A 19,758-nucleotide genomic window follows, 5' to 3' on the forward strand; every position below is an offset into this window, starting at 1 on the left:
GGGGGTGCTGAGATTAACTAGAAGGGTATTTTGAAGGGGCATCTTCTAATAAGCTGCCTGCTTTAACTTCTGTTGTTTTTGTGCGGGGTGGGAGTTGGAGGGAGTTGAGTGCAGTTAGGGGTGGCCTTTAGAGCCACCCTTGGCAATGCTAGTGCCTTCCAATTCTAATGCCGGACTGCTCCGCACACTTGGAAGTCCCTGGCTTCTCTGAGCTGACGCGCTGAGAAGCGTGTTGAATGAATGAAGCCACAGCAGCACGCGAGACTTCGAAATGCCCGCGAGGTGGGGGTGAGAAGGAACACGAGTGCGCTTGCCCCATCCCTGCTCGCCGTCGCCAGGTCCCGGCAGCGCCGCGCGCCCTCCCCGCTGATGGCAGGGGGGTGTCCTGTCGGACGGCCTCTGGGCATGCTCAGTAGCGGCGGTGCAGGCGGCGCTGACGCGCGCGCGGCAGCTGAGGGGACTGGAGGACGGTGGGAGGGGGCGGGGGCGCAGGAGGTGGGGCCGCCGTCGCCGTCAGGGCCCCAGGGAGCGCGGGGCGCCGCTGCTGCTGCTCTTCGGCTCGGTTCTGTCTACTGGGCAGCGCCGGGGCCGGCGGCTGAGGCGGCAGAGGAGCAGGAGCCGGGAGCCGCGCTCCGCCGAGTTGGGCAGAGGAGCGCCCGCGTCCCTGCGGCGTCATGGGCCCCCTCCCGGGGCCTCAGCGGGCACCAGCCGCGGGAACCCCCGGGCCTCCTCGCGCCCGAGCCTGAGCGACCCCCGGGTTCTCCGGCGCCCCCTCCCTTGCCCTATTTTTTTTTTTCCTGCTCTCGCTGCCGCTACCGCTTCTGCTCTCCGTTATGGCAACAGAGCCACCATCCCCCCTCCGGGTCGAGGCGCCGGGTCCCCCAGAAATGCGGACCCCACCGGCGATCGAGGCCACCCCTGAGGGCACCCCGCAGCCGGCGGGCGGCAGACTCCGCTTCCTCAACGGCTGTGTACCCCTCTCGCATCAGGTGGCCGGGCACATGTACGGGAAGGACAAAGTGGGTAAGTGGGGGTGGCACGGGGTTCGCCGCTCCCCTTCCGCCTCCGCGAGCCCCCTGCCAGCCGAGGCAGCCTGGCGCTCCCGGGCCCCCCTGGTGTGCACGCCAAATCCCCGGCCTCTTCCGCTGTCCCCCGAAGCCTCGCCACTGGAGAACAAGGGGTCGGAAAGTGGGACGATTCCTAGGGTGTGGGTCGTCAGGCTTGCAGCACTGGTGGCAGGGAGAGGCGTGCCTGGTCTCACCCACCCCCCGGGGAGGTTGGGTGTTGATTGGAGACGGCGTTGTTAGTGAAAATAAGGAACTTCATTTTTACTGGACGGGGAAGTAAATTCTCCCTTGAGCACAAGGTCTGTTTATTATAGGCGAGTAGCTATTGCAAAAGAAAAGGAATGAAATGCAGATGATGCTAATCTAGTACTTCTCTGCTGGGTGCAGCTGCATAGCTGGAGGGGAAGAAAAACACTGGGCTTTTTTGGGGGGAGGTGAGAAGGGAAGAAAGCTTGTCTGTGATTTTTCCCTGTCCCTTGAGGAGGTTTTTCTGGTGTCTCCTTGATTTCTCTGGGAGGCGTGGTTCCAGTAGTGCAGAAACTCGGATTCCTGGTAGGAAATTCACACGGGTATGGTACTAGAATGATACACAAAATGTTCAACTATTCTTGTTCATTTTATAAGGCTGTACCATGGCTACTGTAATACATTTTCTGAGTTCACAAGTTTAAAGCTTATCTCAGCTTAGGAACTCTAATTCATCTAGCTTACTCGTAGTGGTTTCCTGGGCCATGATTACTTGGGTAATCTGATGGATGAGTATGTGAGTATTGTGGATCTTTGACCCAGAAGAACCACTAGATACAATTTAGTTTATGCTGGTGAAATGATTCGGGTTTAGGTTGCTAATACTGACATTTTTAGACGAGGTGACTAAGACCAACCCTGGTTAAGAATGACGTGCCTAAAGTCACGTTACAATATGTTAAGAATTGTGAAACCAAGAGTTCTTCCTTGGAGTACTGTTTTTTTTCACCATGTATTGTGTTTGCTGAAACAACTCAAGGCTTTTAGAAAATGGGTATTAGTTTGAGTATATGCTGTTTCTCAAAGCGACGTTTTCCACTACTTTTATTTTTACCTACTTTGTTTAATTGTGTGCCTTTCTCCCCACTAAACTGAATTCATAGAGGTTAGAGAGGGAATCTGTATTCTCATAGCCTTATACACGGACTGGGACTCAGTAACAGTCGGGAAATACTGAATAGTGAAAATTGACGGTTCTTTTAGTACACGGAGGTAAAGAAACAACCTCCTCAAGGTGATCAGTATAGACATTTCCTCCTGTGTGTCGGTGTCTTGTAATGAGAATTTGAGAGTACTCATGGGATTTCAGTTAATAGAGGAATGCCTATTGATTTATATTAATAAATTGTGATTTTAATATTCCTAATAATATTCTAGATGCCTGAAAAAGTAGATGTTTCTCTAAAGGTCCCTAGAGATTGACTTACATGCAAAGGAGAATAGATTTTAGAAATCTCAACATAAAAACAATCTAAATGATAATTGTCACTTAAGAGCGTAACCACTGCTTTTCACAGTATGTAATAGTGATCCCATTCAGAGAGTTATTGCAAATAGTGGCTGAAAAGTTAATTTGTCACCCAAATTGCCTAATTAAAGGAAAAGTTTAGATTCTGGAGTTTAGTACTCCTTAGTTTTATTATTTCATTCCATGTAAAATAAACTTTTTTTTTGCAATTTCACAAGGGTCTTTTGAGTAGGGACAGTCTTTGTGTCACCATAGTAGAATGGATTGAACATACTGTGCTATCAACCTAATAAATTGTTGAATTTAATTCTCAGATAGTTATACAATCCTGCATGTATTGTTAAGTAAAAGGATACTTGAATGATGATTATCTTCCCTATTTGTAAAATGGATAAGATGGTCACTAATTCAAAGTTCAACAGTTTTATTATGTTTCTCCACTGTCGTAAGTCATGTACAGTTTAAAGAATATCATTTAGCTCATGGTTTGATCTGTCAATTGAAGTAATTCTCAGGATAAGCTTTGTTAAGGACATTATGTTGGTATTTGTTTTGTTTTTAAATTTGTGTTACTATCATTAAGTAACCAGAAATGTTCAATTTAGGACTATTTTACCTATTTCCAAAAAGGAGTTGTTGGCTTTGCTAGTTTAAAAATTAAACTCATGGAACTTGATAGAACAAAGGTGCTTGAGCAGAAAAATAGATCTTGTTATATATGCTAAGTAACAAGCATATATTGGTAGTTCAGATATCAGTTATATTTTATGTTCTTCACTAAAACCATATTTCATCAAAGTACATTTAAATCTCAGTTCTAAGAATACAAAGTATTTTGTTTTTTAAATTGTAAAAATTGTATAGTATACGGATCTTTTAGGAAAAAAATTCAGTTTGAGTAGTGCCCTTCCCCCTACTCATTCTCCCAGGGGCAATCACTGGTAACTACTTCCTGTCTATCCTTTCAGGCCTTTGTTTCTGGGCACATACATAAACACATTAGCACAGTTCTGTTTTTTCATACAAATAAATCTATCAGCAACTTTTCTCACTCATTCTGTATTACATCATGTATTATACCTATATTTTTGTACTTACGATATACTTTATTCTTTCTAAAAATTGTGTTCTGCAATGTGGATGTATCACAATTTATTCATTTCTCTAATCGTAGATTTTTAGATTTTTCACCATTTGTTTGCTGTGATAAGTAATGTACTTATTAAACATTCTCGTATATTATAGCATACCTTGCACATTGTGTACCTATCTCTGTAGGAAGTTTTCACAAAAAAAGATCCATATAATTTCCCAAAACTCACCAAAGTTAGCATAAATATTTTTCTGCATAACATTCTTTTAATATCAATTTCTTTAAAAAGTCCTTAAAGTTTTAAACAAATGATGGGAATCTGATATTTATTTCTTGATCCGATATAGGATGTAGAAATGGGGCAGTCTATAGGGAAAACAAGGATTTAAACTGGTAATTGTTGTGGGGGAGAAAGACCTACAATTATCTTGGCTTAGTAGTCTCTTTTGATTAGATATCCTCTGAAACATTGACCTAAAATTATTTCAACCCTTCGGAAAAGTTGCAAGAACAATAGAAATTAACATTTTGCCAAATTTGTTTTATTATCTCTCAATGCAAATAATGTTTTCTTAACTATTTGCAAGTAGGTTGCATACATTATGTCACTTTACATGTTAATACTTCAGTGTATCTTCCTTAAGAATGAGGATATTCTCTTCTGTAGCCACAGCACATTGATCAACTATGGGAAATTTAACAGGGATATAATACTTTAATCTATAGTCCATATTCTCACTTTGTCAACTGTTCCAATACTGTAATGTCTTTTATCACATTTGTTTTTCTCAGTACAGGATCCGGTCCAGAATCATTTATTGCAATTAGTTGTTATGTCTTTTAGTGTCCTTTCATTTGTAACGGATCCCCAGCCTTTCCCTGTCTTTTATGACGTTGTCATTTTGAAGAGAACAGGCCAGTTATTTTATGAAATGTTCTTTAATTTGGGTTTCTGATAGTTCCTTAGTGATGGGATTCAGGTGATACATTTCCAGCTGGAACGTTGTATAAGTGGAGGCTAACAATAGCTGCCCTTTAGTAGTGGATTAATTCTGGTTGTCTGATTCAAGTGTAGTCTGGCTTCTTCAGTATCTAATTTTGTTTGTTTTTTGAGACAGGCTCTTGCTCTGTCACCTAGGCTGGAGTGCGGTGGCATGATATAGTTCACTGCAGCCTCAAACTTTAGGGCTCAAGCAATCCTGCCTCAGCCTCCTGAGTAGCCGGGAGTATAGGTGCGCACCACTAGGCTAGGCTAATTTTTTTTTTTTTAAATGGAGTCTCACTCTGTTGCCCAGGCTGGAGAACAGTGGTACAGTCTTGACTCACTGCAACCTCTGCCTCCCAGGTTCAAGTGATTCTCGTGCCTCAGCCTCCTAAGTAGCTGGGATTACAGGAGTGTGCCACCACACCTGGCTAGTTTTTGCATTTTTAGTAGAGATGGGGTTTTGCCATGTTGGCCAGGCTGGTCTCGAGCTCCTGGCCTCAGGTGATCTACCCACCTCCGCCTCTCGAAGTGCTGGGATTACAGGTGTGAGCCACCGCTGGGCCAGGCTAATTTTTACATTTTTTGTAGAGATGGGATCTGGCTTTGTTGCCCAGGCTGGTCTTGAACTACTGGCTTCAAGTGATCCTTCTGCTTCAGCCTCCCAAAGTGCTAGGATTACAGGAATGAGTCACCATGCCTGACTTCAGTATATAGTTAATGTTTTCTCTTCTACAATTAATAAGCTGTATGTGAGGAGACACTTTACAGTTATGCAGCTATCCGTGTTCTCATCAACCTCACCCCTAGATTTGGCATCTGTTGATTCTTGCCTGAAGCTGTATTTATTCTGATAGTTACAAAATTGTGATTTTTTCCCCCCATTCTTTCACTCCGTCTGCTTCAACAGCTAGCATTCTGAGAAATAGCTCTCCCTTTACCCCTAAGTATTTATATCCTTATTTATAATCAGTTTGCATCGTGGATTCCTATTGGATAACATGTATCATTACCCATTATGGAACTTATTTATTTGACTTTAATCACATCTCAATGTTTTTAAAAAAGGAACTTATTTATTTTGTTGCTCAAATTGTCCCAAATTTGACCATTGAGAGCACTTCCTTTCTGTCAGGTTTTTTAGAATTCTCTCATAACTATCTTCCCCAGCCCTAGAGTCAACCATTTCTCCAAGGATCCCTGGTTTCTTTTTGGGTGGAAAATGGTATTTAGAAACCAAGATCTGTGTTGTAATAGCTGTTGGAGTATCATTTCTTCCAGGACTTTTCAGTGGACATGATTTTTAAAGTATGTATAAATATTTTAGAAATTGTAATTTCGTATTTCATTTAAACCCGAGTTCTTCCTTTCCCTTGATTCTAAATTTGTATTTCCCTTCTTCTCTAGTAAGAACCCTGGCTCCCAGTGATATTAATATGTTTATTCTTTTGCTTAATCGTATAATTTTCAGAATTTCTACACCCATACTACTTCAGAAAACAAGCCTAGAATAAAGAATTCAGGATGAGTTTTGTTTTGTTTTGTTTTGTTTTCTTGTATACTTTAAGTTCTGGGGTACATGTGCACAAGGTTCAGGTTTGTTACATATGTATATATGTGCAGTGTTGGTTTGCTGCACCTCCTAACTTGTCATTTACATTAGGTATTTCTCCTAATGCTATCCCTCCCCCTTTCCCCATCCCATGACAGGCCCCAGTGTGTGATGTTCACCGCCCTGTGTCCAGGTGTTCTCATTGTTCAATTCCCACCTATGAGTGAGAACTGGCGGTGTTTGGTTTTCTGTCCTTGTGATAGTTTGCTTAGAATGATAGTTTCCAGCTTCATCCATGTCGCTACAAAGGACATGAACTCATGAATTCAGGATGAGATTTTCTTATACTGAGGGTATAAACTGTGTTCAAAAATTACCTGGGGCTGGGCACGGTGGCTAATTCCAGCACTTTGGGAGGCCAAGGCAGGTGGATCACTTGAGGCCAGGAGATCGAGACCAGCCTGGCCAACATAGCGAAACCCTGTCTCTACAAAAAAAATGCAAATATTAGCTGGATGTGTTGGTGGCACCTATAGTCCCAGCTACTCAGGAGGCTGAGGCAGGAGAATCTCTTGAACCTGGGAGCGGAGGTTACAGTGAACGGAGACTGTGCCACTGCACTCCAGCCTGGGTGACAGAGCGAGACTGTCTAAAAGAACAAACAAAAAAACAAAAGTTAGTTGGATTAGGTTTTTTGGTTTTGGTTGTTATTTCTTTTTCTCCCTTTTTGCAGTAGTAGTATTCATTTGAAATACAATTGGGTTCATTTGTTTCTGTTTAAATTCATATCCCTGCCTCCTCAAATTTTGTTTGTTTAATTATATATTTGAAAGCTCATAAAATTAACATGCTTCCAAAAAACAAAACTTTACAGAAAAGTATAATTAAAAATATCACTTCGTTATTACTCCACCCATCCATTCCTCAGCATCTCTTGTAGGTAATCAAGTTGTTTTCTGATTTATCCTTTTTGAGTTCTTTTTACAGATATGTAAGTTTTATCTCCCTTTCTTTCTGATACAAAAGCTAGTATGCTTTATATACTGTTTTTCACCTGGTTTTTAAGAGTTAAGACTATATCCTAGAAATTGATATATATCAGTTCTTAGCGTTCCGCCTCATTTTTTTTTACAGCTCAGCTGTGCATATTCAATCAATTTCCTGAATTTGCTTTTGGCCTTTTATTTTCATTGGCTTGTTTATCCTACTTCACGATCTTGATTCAAGTTGTTTTGTAATAAGTATTCATGCATCCCACTTAACTATTTCAAGATTGTCTTGGCTTTTTCTGGTCCTTTGCATTTACATACAGATTTTAAATCAACTCATTACTTTTCCCCAGAAACCCGATGAGATTTTATTTGGCATTGCCTTGAATCTGTAGATTGCTTTGGTGAGAATCGATTTCTTTACAATATTGAGTCTTCCAATACTTGAACATGGTATATCCCTCTATTTAGTCCTTTAATTTCTCTCAGTGAGTCATAGTTTTCAGTGTACAGGACTTACATATTGTTTACTAGGCTTTTTCCTTAAGTATTTGCTTTTACTGTATATTGTACTGCCTTAAGGTTTTTTTTTGAAAAAAATTTAAATTTATTAAAAATATGCCAGAATAGTACAGTGAACTAATGTATGCCATTCATCTGGATTTATCAATCGTTAATATTAATTTTGCCACATGTGCTTTATTACTCTCTGTATATGATGATTGTGCATAAACATTTAAGAATAAATTTTAGATATCATAACCTCTTTCCTCTAAATAATTGTGTATATTGCCTAAAAATAAGACAATTTTCTTACCTAACCATAGTAAAATTACAAAATTCAGAGTATTTAGCATTTGGCTTTTGCCATTATTCCAGTAATATCACTTACAGCACTTTCCCTCATCCAGGATCACACATTACATTTTGTTGTTATGATTCTTTTGTTTCCTGTTATTGGGAGCACTTCTTTCTGTATCTTTCATAACCATGGAATTTTTGAAGAGTATAGGTGTATAACATTTTAGAATGTCCTTTAAATTCACTTTGTCTGAATGTTTTGTCATGATTGTATTCAGATTATGCATTTTTGGTGAGAATATTATATGACTATGTCATGTCCTCAAAGCATATCATAAGACATAGGATGTCAGTTGCATTATTGGTGATGTAACTGATCACCTGGTTAAGTGATTTCTGCCAGGTTTTTCCACAGGAAAGTTATCATTTTTGCTGTTAAGTAATTTGAGAGGAATATTTTGAAACTGTCATATATGCTGCTCCTCATGAAACTGTACCTTGATTGATAATATTTGACAGGCTCACATAGTACTATGATAATTGCAAAATAGTAATATTCTAACTAGCATTCCTGTTACATTTGTTTTCGTTTTTGTTTTTTGAGACATGTTCTTGCTCTGTTACCCAGGCTGGAGTGCAATGGTACAATCATGGCTCACTGCAACCTCTGCCTTCCAGGCTCAAGTGATGCTCCCACCTAAGCCTCCTGAGTAGCTGGGACTGTATGCATGTACCACCATACCTGGCTAATTTTTTTTTTTTTTTCTTGTAGAGATGTGGTTTTACCATGTTGGCCAGGCTGGTCTTGAATTCCTCAGCTCATGCAATCCACCCGCCTCAGACTCTCGAAGTGTTGGCATTATAGGCCTTAGCCATTGTGCCCAGTCCTCATTTCTGTTACATTTGTTAGTTGGCATTCTATATTAAGGAATAGATTTTCCTCCTCATTCACTCATTGATTGTTAAGGTGGATTTTTTTCAAACTTCAGTGGATAGATATTATCCATTATTGTTGCTGCTTGATGTTATGGTTGTCTCAGATTTGAGCAGTTGGAACTTCAAGCTGGCTCCTATGTCTTTTTGATATTTCCTGTTTTTTCTTTTAAAACATTTTTTAACTTTCTGGCATAAAAAGATATTCCAGATATTCTTTTGTGTCTTCCCTGTCTCGGCCCTGAAATGAGCCATTTTTCTTCAAGAAACGCTTGTTCCTTTAGGGGTAAATGGTATTTAGAAACTATGGTCTGGCCATTAGGTGTGCTCATGGTTTCTTGGGTGTGATTGCTGTTTTTCCATTCACAGACTGGACTAAGAAATGTGTAATTTCATATTCTTAAACATTTGAGTTAATCCCTCTACCTATAATTTAAATTCAACACCATGAAGTTCTTTTTTGTCTCCCTCTATTCTGTATTTATATCTCCCTTCTTCCTCAGTGAGAACTCTGTCTCCTCAAAACATCAGTATATTTATTCATTTTGAAATATAAACCAACTTATGTTCCTGGAATGATCTAAAAGAACCATTTTAAAAAATTGCATTGATTTTTCTTCATTGTCCATTTCTTAGTTCTTTGATTTTTCATTCCTGTCTTTCTATTTATTTGGAATTAATACGTTCTTTTTTCTGACATCTTAAATTGGAGACTTCCTTTTTCTTCTAATACAAGCATTTAAAACTGCACATTTCCCTTTAAGTACTAAGCAATACATTATCTGCATTTCACAAATTTTGATAGGTTGAGTTTTTATTATAATTTATATTAAAAATACTTTCTAATTTCCCTTGTGAATTTTGATACATGAATAATTAGAAGGGTGTTGTTTACTTTCCGAGTATTTGGTATTTTCCCAAATATCTTATTGTTACTTCCATTGTGGTCAGAGAATATTTCCTATATGAATATTCTCTGTGATTCCAATCTTGTTAGATTTTAGACTTGTTTTATGGTCAAGCACTTAGTCAATCTTGGTGAATGCTCCATTTATATATTAGAAGAATGTATATTCGGTTGGATATAGCATTCATTCCACAGGTGTCAATTTGGTCAACTTGTTTGTTGCTGTTCAAGTTTTATATATCATTACTAATATTCTATTTGTTTTTTTTTTTTTTGGAGATGGAGTCTCGCTCTGTCTCCAGGCTGGAGTGCAGTGGCGTGGTCTTGGCTCACAGCAGCCTCCACCTCCTGGGTTCAAGCGATTCTCCTGCCTCAGCCTCCCAACTAGCTGGGATTACAGGCACGTGCCACCATGCCCGGCTAATTTTCATATTTTTAGTAGATGGCGGTTTCACCATGTTGGCCAGGCTGGTCTTGAACTCCTCACCTCGTGATCCACCTACCTTGGCCTCCCAAAGTCCTGGGATTACAGGTGTGAGCCACCGCACCCAGCCTATTCTATTTGTTTTATCAATTGTTGAGAAAGTAATTATGGATTTGTCCTTTGTGGATTTGTCTGCCCTTTCAGTTCTGTCAGTTTTTTCTCATGTATTTTGAACCACCAAATAATTTAGTACACACATATTTAGAATTTTTGTATCATCTTAATGAACTGACCTTTTTATTGTTTAGAAATGTCTCTCTTTATATATAATGTTTTGTTTCTTGTAGTCTGCTGTCTCTAATACTATGTGGTCTGACATATAATATTACTATATCAAACGTTCTTATGAGCAATAATTGCATGATATATCTTTTCCATTCTTTCACTTTTAACTCATCTGTGTCTTTAAAAAGTGTCTAGGGGTTTGATATTTTTCAGTCTGTTTCGGATTCTCTGAGCATCTTGGCTGCATGTTTTTATGTTTCTTAATACTTTTAGAACATTTCAGGCATTGCCTTGTCAAATATTTTCTCAGTACCTTTTTCACATTTTAAAAATGTTCTTTATTTTATTATTTTATTTTATTTATTTATTATTGTTTTTGAGACAGAGTCTTGCTCCATTGCCCAGGCTGGAGTACAGTGGTGTAATCTCAGCTCACTGCAACCTCTGCCTCCCAAGTTCAAGAGATTCTCATGTCTCAGCCTCCCAAGTTGCTGGGATTACAGGCACGTGCCACCATGCCTGGCTAATCTTTGTGTTTTTAGTAGAGACAGGGTTTCACCATGTTGGCCAGGCTGGTCTCGAACTCCTGACCTCAGGCGATCAACCCGCCTTGGAGTCCCAAAGTGCTAGGATTACAGGTGTTAGCCACTGGGCCTGGCTGTTAAAATACCCTGTGTTTAACTGAGATTAAACAGAATCTATTATTCTCTTAGTATGTATATAATGTATATACTTTCTTATATCACAGGTGTTCTTTGCTAATAATAAAAGCAAATATGTTGTTTTCATTTGTTTTATTCTGTTTGATTTTAGAAGCAGGGTCTTTTACACTCAGACCAGAGTGCGGTGGTGTGATCACAGCTCACTAGCAGCCTCAACCTCCTGGGCTCAAGTGATCCTCCCATCTCAGCCCCTCAAGTAGCTGGGACTACAGGCATGTGCCAACATGCCTGGCTAATTTTCATTTATTTTTTGTAGAGATGGGATCTCACTATGTTGCCGAGTCTGGTCTTGAGCTCATCAGCTCAAGTTTTCCTCCTGTCTTATCAGGGGAACCAACCCCTAGTATTTCAACGTAGGTTCTTTTCTATTTTCCCTAAGTGTTGGCTGGTCTGAGAAATAAAGAGAAAGAGTACAAAGAGAGAAATTTTACAGCTGGGCCTCTGGGGGTGACATCACATGTCGGCAGGTTCTGTGATGTCCCCGAACCACAAAACCAGCAAGTTTTTATTAGGGATTTCAAAAGGGGAGGGGGGTACGAACAGGGAGTAAATCACAAAGATCACATGCCTCAAGGGGCAATAAAAGATTACAAGGGCAGAAGGGCAGAGCGAGATCACAAGGCCAGGGCGAAATTAGAATTACTGATGAGCACGCATTGTCTTGATAAACATCTTAACAGGAAACAGGGTTCGAGAGCAGACAACCGGTCTGACTAGAATTTGCCAGGTTGGAATGTCCTAATCCTAGCAAGCCTGAGGGCACTGCAGGAGACAAGGGCATTATGTCATCCGTTATCTTCAACCACATAAGACAGACACTCCCAGAGCGGCCATTTTAGAGACCTCCACTTGGGAATGCATTCCTTTCCCAGAGTTATTCCTTGCTGAGAAAAGAATTCAGTGATATTTCTCCTATTAACTTTTGTAAGAAGAGAAATATGACTCTGTTCTGTCTGGCCCTGCAGGCAGTCAGACCTTGTGGTTAGCTCCCTAATTCCCTGAAAATCGCTGTTATCCTGTTCTTTTCAAGGTGCCTAGATTTCATATTGTTCAAACACACATGCTTTACAAACAATTTGTGCAGTTAACGCAATCATCAGGGTCCTGAGGCAACATACATCCCCAGCTTATGAAGATGACGGGATTAAGAGATTAAAGTAAAGACAGACATAGGAAATTATAAGAGTATTGATTGGGGAAGTTATAAATGTCCATGAAATCTTCACAATTTATGTTCAGAGACTGCAGTAAAGACAGGCATAAGAAATTGTAAAGGTATTAATTTGGGGAACTAATAAATGTCCATGAAATTGTCACAATTTATGTTCTCCTGCTGTGGCTTCAGTCAGTCCCTCTGGTCGGGGTCTCTGACTTCCCACATCACTGTCTCAGCTTTCCAAAGTGTTGGGATTATAGGTGTGAGCCACCACACCTGACCAATATATGTTTATCATAGAAATTTCCAGGAGAAATTTACAAAAAAGAAAAAACAAAGAAATATAAATTACCTAGATGGTGATATCATCAAGACGGCAGAATAGAAGATCCCCTAGCATCACTGCTTTCATAAAAATACGATTAGAAACCATTCAAAGACAAGAGCACCAGCCTGAATACACCAGAACTCGGGAGAATCAGAGAAATCCCCTGTATCCACAGACCTGAGAGAAACCTTGGCTGATAAGAGAAATCATCATTTCAGATTGTGCCAACCCCTCCCCCAAGCTGGCATAACACCACTCAGAAAATTTCCCTAGACCCATGGTTTCTGAGGTGAGAGGAGAGAATTGGAGGTGGATGTTTGTTCTTCTCACTGGTCTGGGAATCTTCATGGAAAGCCCACTCCAGCTCCATCTCGTAGGTACCATTGGAAATGCCAGAAGGACTGAACCAGCTGGAGTGTATTGGGAACAAAAGTGGGCCAATGATTACAGTGACAGGTGTGGATCTTTGTGGCTACTCAGTACTCCAATCAGCTGGGAAACCGTGTTGAAGAGACTGGTTGATGCCATAGAGCTGTAGGGACATAGTCTGTGGGATAGCCTGAATCCCAGGCTTTCCACAAAGCCCAGGTGCTTGCATGGAACCTTCCCTGGATAGAAACAACTAACAGTCATGATTAAGTTCCAGTGCCCACTTAAGTTTTCTCCAGTTTAAGAAACAGTGGTAGGGCAGCAATGTAGTTCTGTGGCAGTGTTTAAGCTTTGGTGCTCACTGTAAGTCTTCCCTAGAGTGGGAAACAATGGCAGGGCAGCAATTTCATCCTGCAACAGCATTTATGCTTCAATGTTCATTATAAGTCTTCCCCAGAACAGGAAACAATGACAGGGCAATGAATTAGTTCTAATGCAGTGTTTTAGTTCTGGTACTTACTCTAAGTCATCCACTAAACAGGAAGAAACAACAGGCCATGTTTAAGGTCTGATACTAAAAAGTAAAGGTCTAAGTAACAGCAATAAATAACACCTGCAAAAACTAGAAGAGTTAACTGTCTCTTCAAATGTGCAGGCATCAACATAAAGATGCAAGGATTGTGAAAATCCAACAAAGTATGATACTACTAAAAGAAACCAACTCAACTCCAGAAATGAACTACAAGAATTGAAGATCTACAAGATTTTTGAAAGAGAATTTAGAATTATTTTTTGAAGAAGTTCAGGGAATCACAAGAAAATATGGATAGAAATCTGAATGGAATTTGGAAAACACTCCAGAAATGAAATGAGAAGTTTGACAAAAATAGAAGTGTTTTTTTAAAAAACAGAGAGATTCTATAAATGAAGAGTACCATAACTGAATGGAAAAACTCATTAGAAAGTTTTGACAGCAGACTTGATCAAACAAAGGAAAGAATTATTGAGCTTGAGGGTAGAAGCTATGAATTTACCTAAACGGAAGAGCAAAAAGAAAAGAATAAAGAATGAAGAGGGCCTACAAGAATTATGAGACATCAATAAGGGAAGCAACCTCTGATAATTGGAATTTTTAAAGGAGATGAGAGTGAAAAAGGCCTAGAAGGCATATTTAAGGAAATAATGACTGAAAATTTCCAAACTCTGAGGAAAGATGACAACATCTAGGTAAAGGAAGCTGAGAGATTACCATTCAAATTCAACCTAGAGAGGGAATTCCCCAAGGCACATTATAATCAAATTAGCAAAAATCAAAGACAAAGAAAAAATACTAAAAACATTAAGAAAAAGGAAACATATCTCAGTCAGTGGAGCCCCAATATGGCTTTCAATGGATTCCTCAGCAGAAACCTTGAAGGCCAGGAGAGACTGGAATGCTATATTCAAAGGAAGGGAGGGAGGGAAAGAGGGAGGAAAATTGTCCACCAAGAATATTGTACCCAGTAAAGCTATTTTTCTTTTTCTTTTTTATTTTGGAGATGGAGTCTTACTCTGTCACTCAGGCTGGAGTGCAGTGCATGATGGCTCACTGCAGCCTTTACCTCCTGAGTTCAAGCATTCTCCTGCCTCAGCCTCCTGAGTAGCTGGGACTACAGGCACATGCCACCATGCCCAGCTAATTTTTTGTATTTTAGTAGAGACAGGGTTTCACTGTGTTGCCCAGGCTGTTCTCAAACTCCTGAAACTCCTGAGCTCAGGCAGTCTGCCTGCCTTGTCCTCCCAAAGTGCTAGGATTATAGTCTTGAGCTACTGTGCCTGGCCCAGTAAAGCTATTTTTCAAACACAAAGGAAGGATAAAGACATTTCCAGACAAACAAATGTTGAGGGAGTTCATCAATGCCAGACCTGTTTTGCCAGAACTGTGTATTAGTCTGTTTTCACGCTACTAATAGAGACATAACTGACACTGGATAATTTATAAAGGAAGGAGATTTAATTGACTCACAGTTCCACATGGCTTGGGAGGCCTCACAATCATGGCAGAAGGTGAATGAGGAGCAAAGTCACATCTTACATAGTGGCAGGCAAGACGGCTTGTGCAGGGGAACTCCCATTTATAAAACTATCAGAGACTTATTTACTACCAAAAGAACAGTATGGGGGAAACCACCCCCATTATTTAATTATCTCCATCTGACTTTGCCCTTGACATGTGAGGATTACTACAATTCAAGGTAAGATTTGGGTGGGTACACAGCCAAACCATATTAGACTGCTAGAGGGAGTTCTTCAGTCTGAAGGAAATGGATGCTAAGATGTAACAAGAAAACGTCTGAAGTTAAAAAAACTCATGGATGAGGCTGGGCACAGTGGCTCGTGCCTGTAATCCTAGCACTTTGGGAGGCCGAGGTGGGTGGACCACCTGAGGTGAGGACTTTGTGACCAGCCTGGCCAACATGGTGAAACCCCATCTCTACTAAAAATACAAAAATTACCTGGGCGGGTGATGGGTGCCTGTAATCCCAGCTATTCAGGAAGCCAAGGCAGGAGAATCACTTGAACCCAGAAGGTGAAGGTTGCAGTGAGCTGAGATCACACCATTACACTGCAGCCTGGGTGACAGAAGGTGACTGCATCTCAAAAAAAAAAAAAAAAGAAAACTCTTGGATAAAAGTAGAACAACTATTTGGTATTATGCTTATTATCTGTGTGATGAAATAATCTGTACAGCAGACTTTTGTGACATACAATTTACCTACAGAACAAACATGCACATGGACCCCTGAGCCTAAAAGTAAATCTTAAAAAAAAAAAAAGTGAAACAATCAAATTCAGAATACTCTAATACTGTAGTTATGGTAAATAAAACCACTTATATCTTAAATATGAAGACTAAAACACAAAACTCTTAAAAAACTCCAACAATTGGTTAAGAGGCAATATAAAAAGGTATAAATTGAAGCATGAAAGTCAAAGTACGGGGGGTGATATGGTGTTAAAATATAGAGTTTGTTTTTGATGCTTGTCAGTCCACATTGAGTTATTATCAGTTTAAAATAACCTGTTGTAACTACAAAATATTTTTTATAAGCCTCGTGGTAACCACAAACCAAAAACCTGTAAGAGAGGCACTAAAAATAAATGGCATAGAATCAAAACATACTACTAGAAAAAAATCCTTAACTATGACAGTAAGTGGAAAAGAAGAAAAGACCTACAAAACAACCACAAAACAACTAACAAAATGACAGTAGTAAACCCTTATCTATCATACCTTGAGTGTAAGTGTATTAAATTCCCCAATTAAAAGACATAGAGTTGCTGAATGCATAATGAAACAAGACCCAACTATATGCTGTCTGCAAGAAACTCACTTTACCTTTAAAGACATGCACAGATTGAAAGTAAAGGGATGGAAAGATATTCCATGCAAATGCAAACCAAAAAAGCTGGAGTAGCTGTGGTTGTATCAGATAAAATAAACTTTGTCAACTGTGTTACAGAGGACAAAGGAGGCCATTTGTTACATAATGGTGAAGGAGTCAGTAGTATGGCAAGAGGATATAATCATTGTAAATGTGTTTGTATGCAACACTGGAGCACCCAAGTATATAAAACATATTAATGGACCTAAAGGGAAAAACTGACTGTAATAGAATAATAGTGGGAGACTTCAACACCCCACTTCCGGCAATGAACATGTGATCCAGATAGAAAAATCAACAGTCTTCAGAGTTAAATTGGACTGTAAGCCAAATGGACCCAACAGACATTTATAGAATATTGCAGTAAACAGTTGCAGAATATACATTTTTTTCAACAATGCATGCGGCATTCTCCAGGACAAATCATATGTTAGGTTCCAAAGCAGGTCTTAACAAATTTTTAAAAATGGTATCAACCAGGGGCCAGGCACGGTGGCTCACGCCTGTAATCCCAGCACTTTGGGAGGCCGAGATGGGCGGATCATGAGGTCAGGAGATCGAGACCATCCTGGCTAACACGGTGAAACCCCATCTCTACTAAAACTACAAAAAATTAGGCCGGGGTGGTGGCAGGCCCTTATAGTCCCAGCTACTTGGGAGGCTGAGGCAGGAGAATGGTGTGAACCTGGGAGGCAGAGCTTGCAGTGAGCCGAGATCGTGCCACTGCACTCCAGCCTGGGCAACAGAGCGAGACTCCATCTCAAAACAAACAAACAAACAAATAATAATATCAACTATCCTTTCTGACCACACAGAATAAACCTACAAACCAATAATAGAAGGAAAAAATGGAAATGGTACAAATTTATGGAAATTAAACAACATGCTCCTGAACAATGAATGGAGTCAATTAAGAAATTAAATTATAAAATTCCTTCAGACAAATGAAAATGGAAACAGCATACCAACACATGGGATGCAAGAAAAGCAGTTCTTTGAGGGAAGTTTATAGCAATAAACACTGATGTCAAAATGTAGAAAGACTTCAAATAACCTAATGATGCATCTCAAGGAGTTAGAAGAGCAAGAACAAACCAAAATTAGTAGAAGTGAAATAGACGAAAAGTTTCTGAGGATGGTTTGACATACTATGGCAAATTAAGAAATATGGTACATCACATTCACAGAATAAAAAACAGAAACTATATAATTATTTCAATAGATGCTGAAAAAGATGTGATAAAATTCAACATCGCTTCCTGATAAAAACTCTCACCAAACTGTGTATAGAAGGAACGTACTTCAGAACAAATAAAGGCCATTTGTGAAAACTCACAGCTAATATAATACTGAATTGGGAAAAACTGAAGCCCTTCTGAGATCTTAGAAGAAGACAAGGATGCTCATTTTCACCACTCCTGTTTGACATACGAGTGGAAGTCCTGGTCAGAGCAGTTAGTCAAGAGAAGGAAATAAGAAAGGAGGAAGTCAAATTATCCTTGTTTGCAGACAACATGATCTTATATTTAGAAAAATCTAAAGACTGCACCGAAATACTGTTAGAGCTGATGAAAGAATTCAGCAAAGCTACAAGATACAAAGTCAACATACAAAAATCTTCATTTCTACACATCAGCAGTGAACAATATGAAAAACAAATTTAAAAAGCAATCTCATATACAATAGTTAACAACAACAACTTAACAACAACAACAGAAACCCTTGGAAAAAATTAAACCAAAAAGTGAAATAACTTTACAATGAGAACTATAAAACACTGCTGAAAGAATTGAAGAAGACACACAATGTGAAAAGATATGTTCACGGATTGGAAGAATTAATATCATTAAAATGTTCATACTACCCAAAGCAGTCAACAGAGTCAATGTAATCCCTATCAAATCACCAAAGACGTTTGTCAGAGAAATAGAAAAATGTCCTAAATTTGTATGGAACCACAAAAGACCTCACTCAAATACCCAAAGAAATCCTGAGCAAAACCAATAAAGCTGGAGGCATCATACTACCTGGCTTCAAAATTTACCACATAGGTCTAATATCCAAAACACCATGGCACTGACACAAAAACAGACACATAGTCTAATGGAGCATAATAGCGAACCTGTAAATAAATTCACACATTTCCAGCCAATTGAGTTTTGGCAAAGGTGCCAAGCACATACATTGGGGAAGGAATGATGTCTTCAATAAATGGGGTGGGAAAACTGGATATCCATAAGCAGAAAAATGAAACTAGATCACTGTCCCTTTCCATATATAACAACTGAATATGTATTTGATTGGATTGGATGTAAAACATGAAACTACCAGAATAAAATACTGAAGAAGTGCTTTAGGACAATGGTCTGGGCAAAGATTTTCTGGGCAAGACCTCAGAAGGACAGGCAACAAAAGCAAACATACAAATGGGGTTACATCAAACCAAAAAGCTTATGCACTGCAAATGAAACAATCAACAGAGTGACAGCCTATAGAATGGGAGAAAATATTTGCAAACTATCCATGTGAGAACAGATTAATAAGCAGAATATATAAATAACCAACTCAACAGCAAAAGTAATCCAATAAAAACTGGGCAAAGATTCTGAATAGACATCTCTCAAAAGTGGACATACAAATGACCAATTGGGGTATGAAAAAGTGCTCAACATCACTAATCATAAGAGAAATGCAAATCTAAAAACCAATAAGATATTATCTCATGCTAGTTAAAATGGTTGTTATTAAAATGTCAAACTGAGCATAGTGGCTTATTCCTATAGTCCCAGCCCTGGGAGGCTGGGGTGGGAGGACTGCTTGAGCCCAGAGGTTGGAGGCTGCAGTGAGCTATGATTGTGCCACTGCACTCCAGCCTGTGTTACAGAGTGAGACCCTATCTCAAAAACAACAACAGCATATACATTTTTTTTTTTTTTAAAGTGAAAGAACAGCAGATGCTGGCAAGGATGTGGAGAAAGAGAACACTACTACACAGTTGTTAGGTATGTAAATTAGCCACTTTGGGAAATAGTACGGAAATTTCTCAGAAAACTAAAAATAAATCAGCCATATGATCCGGCATTCCTACTTGTGAATATATATCCAAAAGAAATCAGTATGTTGAAGAGATATCTGTACTCCCGTGTTTACTGTAGCTGTATTCACAATAGCCAAGATATGGAATCAACCTAAGTGTCCACAACAGATGAATAGATAAAGAAAGTGTGGTT

At 39.5% G+C, this 19,758-nt stretch overlaps 1 protein-coding gene across 4 annotated transcripts in view; it reads left to right on the forward strand.

The window, feature by feature from the left end:
- Positions 1-407: 407 nt before the first annotated feature.
- IPMK (inositol polyphosphate multikinase) overlaps positions 408-19,758 on the forward strand; it is an 84,629-nt gene continuing 65,278 nt past the window's right edge. For 3 of the 4 annotated variants that reach the window (XM_015147591.3, XM_077946736.1, XM_077946737.1), the window contains exon 1: positions 412-1,023. In XM_015147591.3, coding sequence (XP_015003077.1) covers positions 834-1,023 — 190 coding nt within the window. In that variant the 5' untranslated portion in view covers positions 412-833. Of the gene's footprint in view, positions 1,024-19,758 lie in introns of all 4 variants that reach the window. The other variant, XM_015147592.3, reaches the window with a different exon arrangement.

The sequence above is a fragment of the Macaca mulatta genome, chromosome 9 (genome assembly GCF_049350105.2).
Source record: "Macaca mulatta isolate MMU2019108-1 chromosome 9, T2T-MMU8v2.0, whole genome shotgun sequence".
NCBI lineage: Eukaryota > Metazoa > Chordata > Mammalia > Primates > Cercopithecidae > Macaca > Macaca mulatta.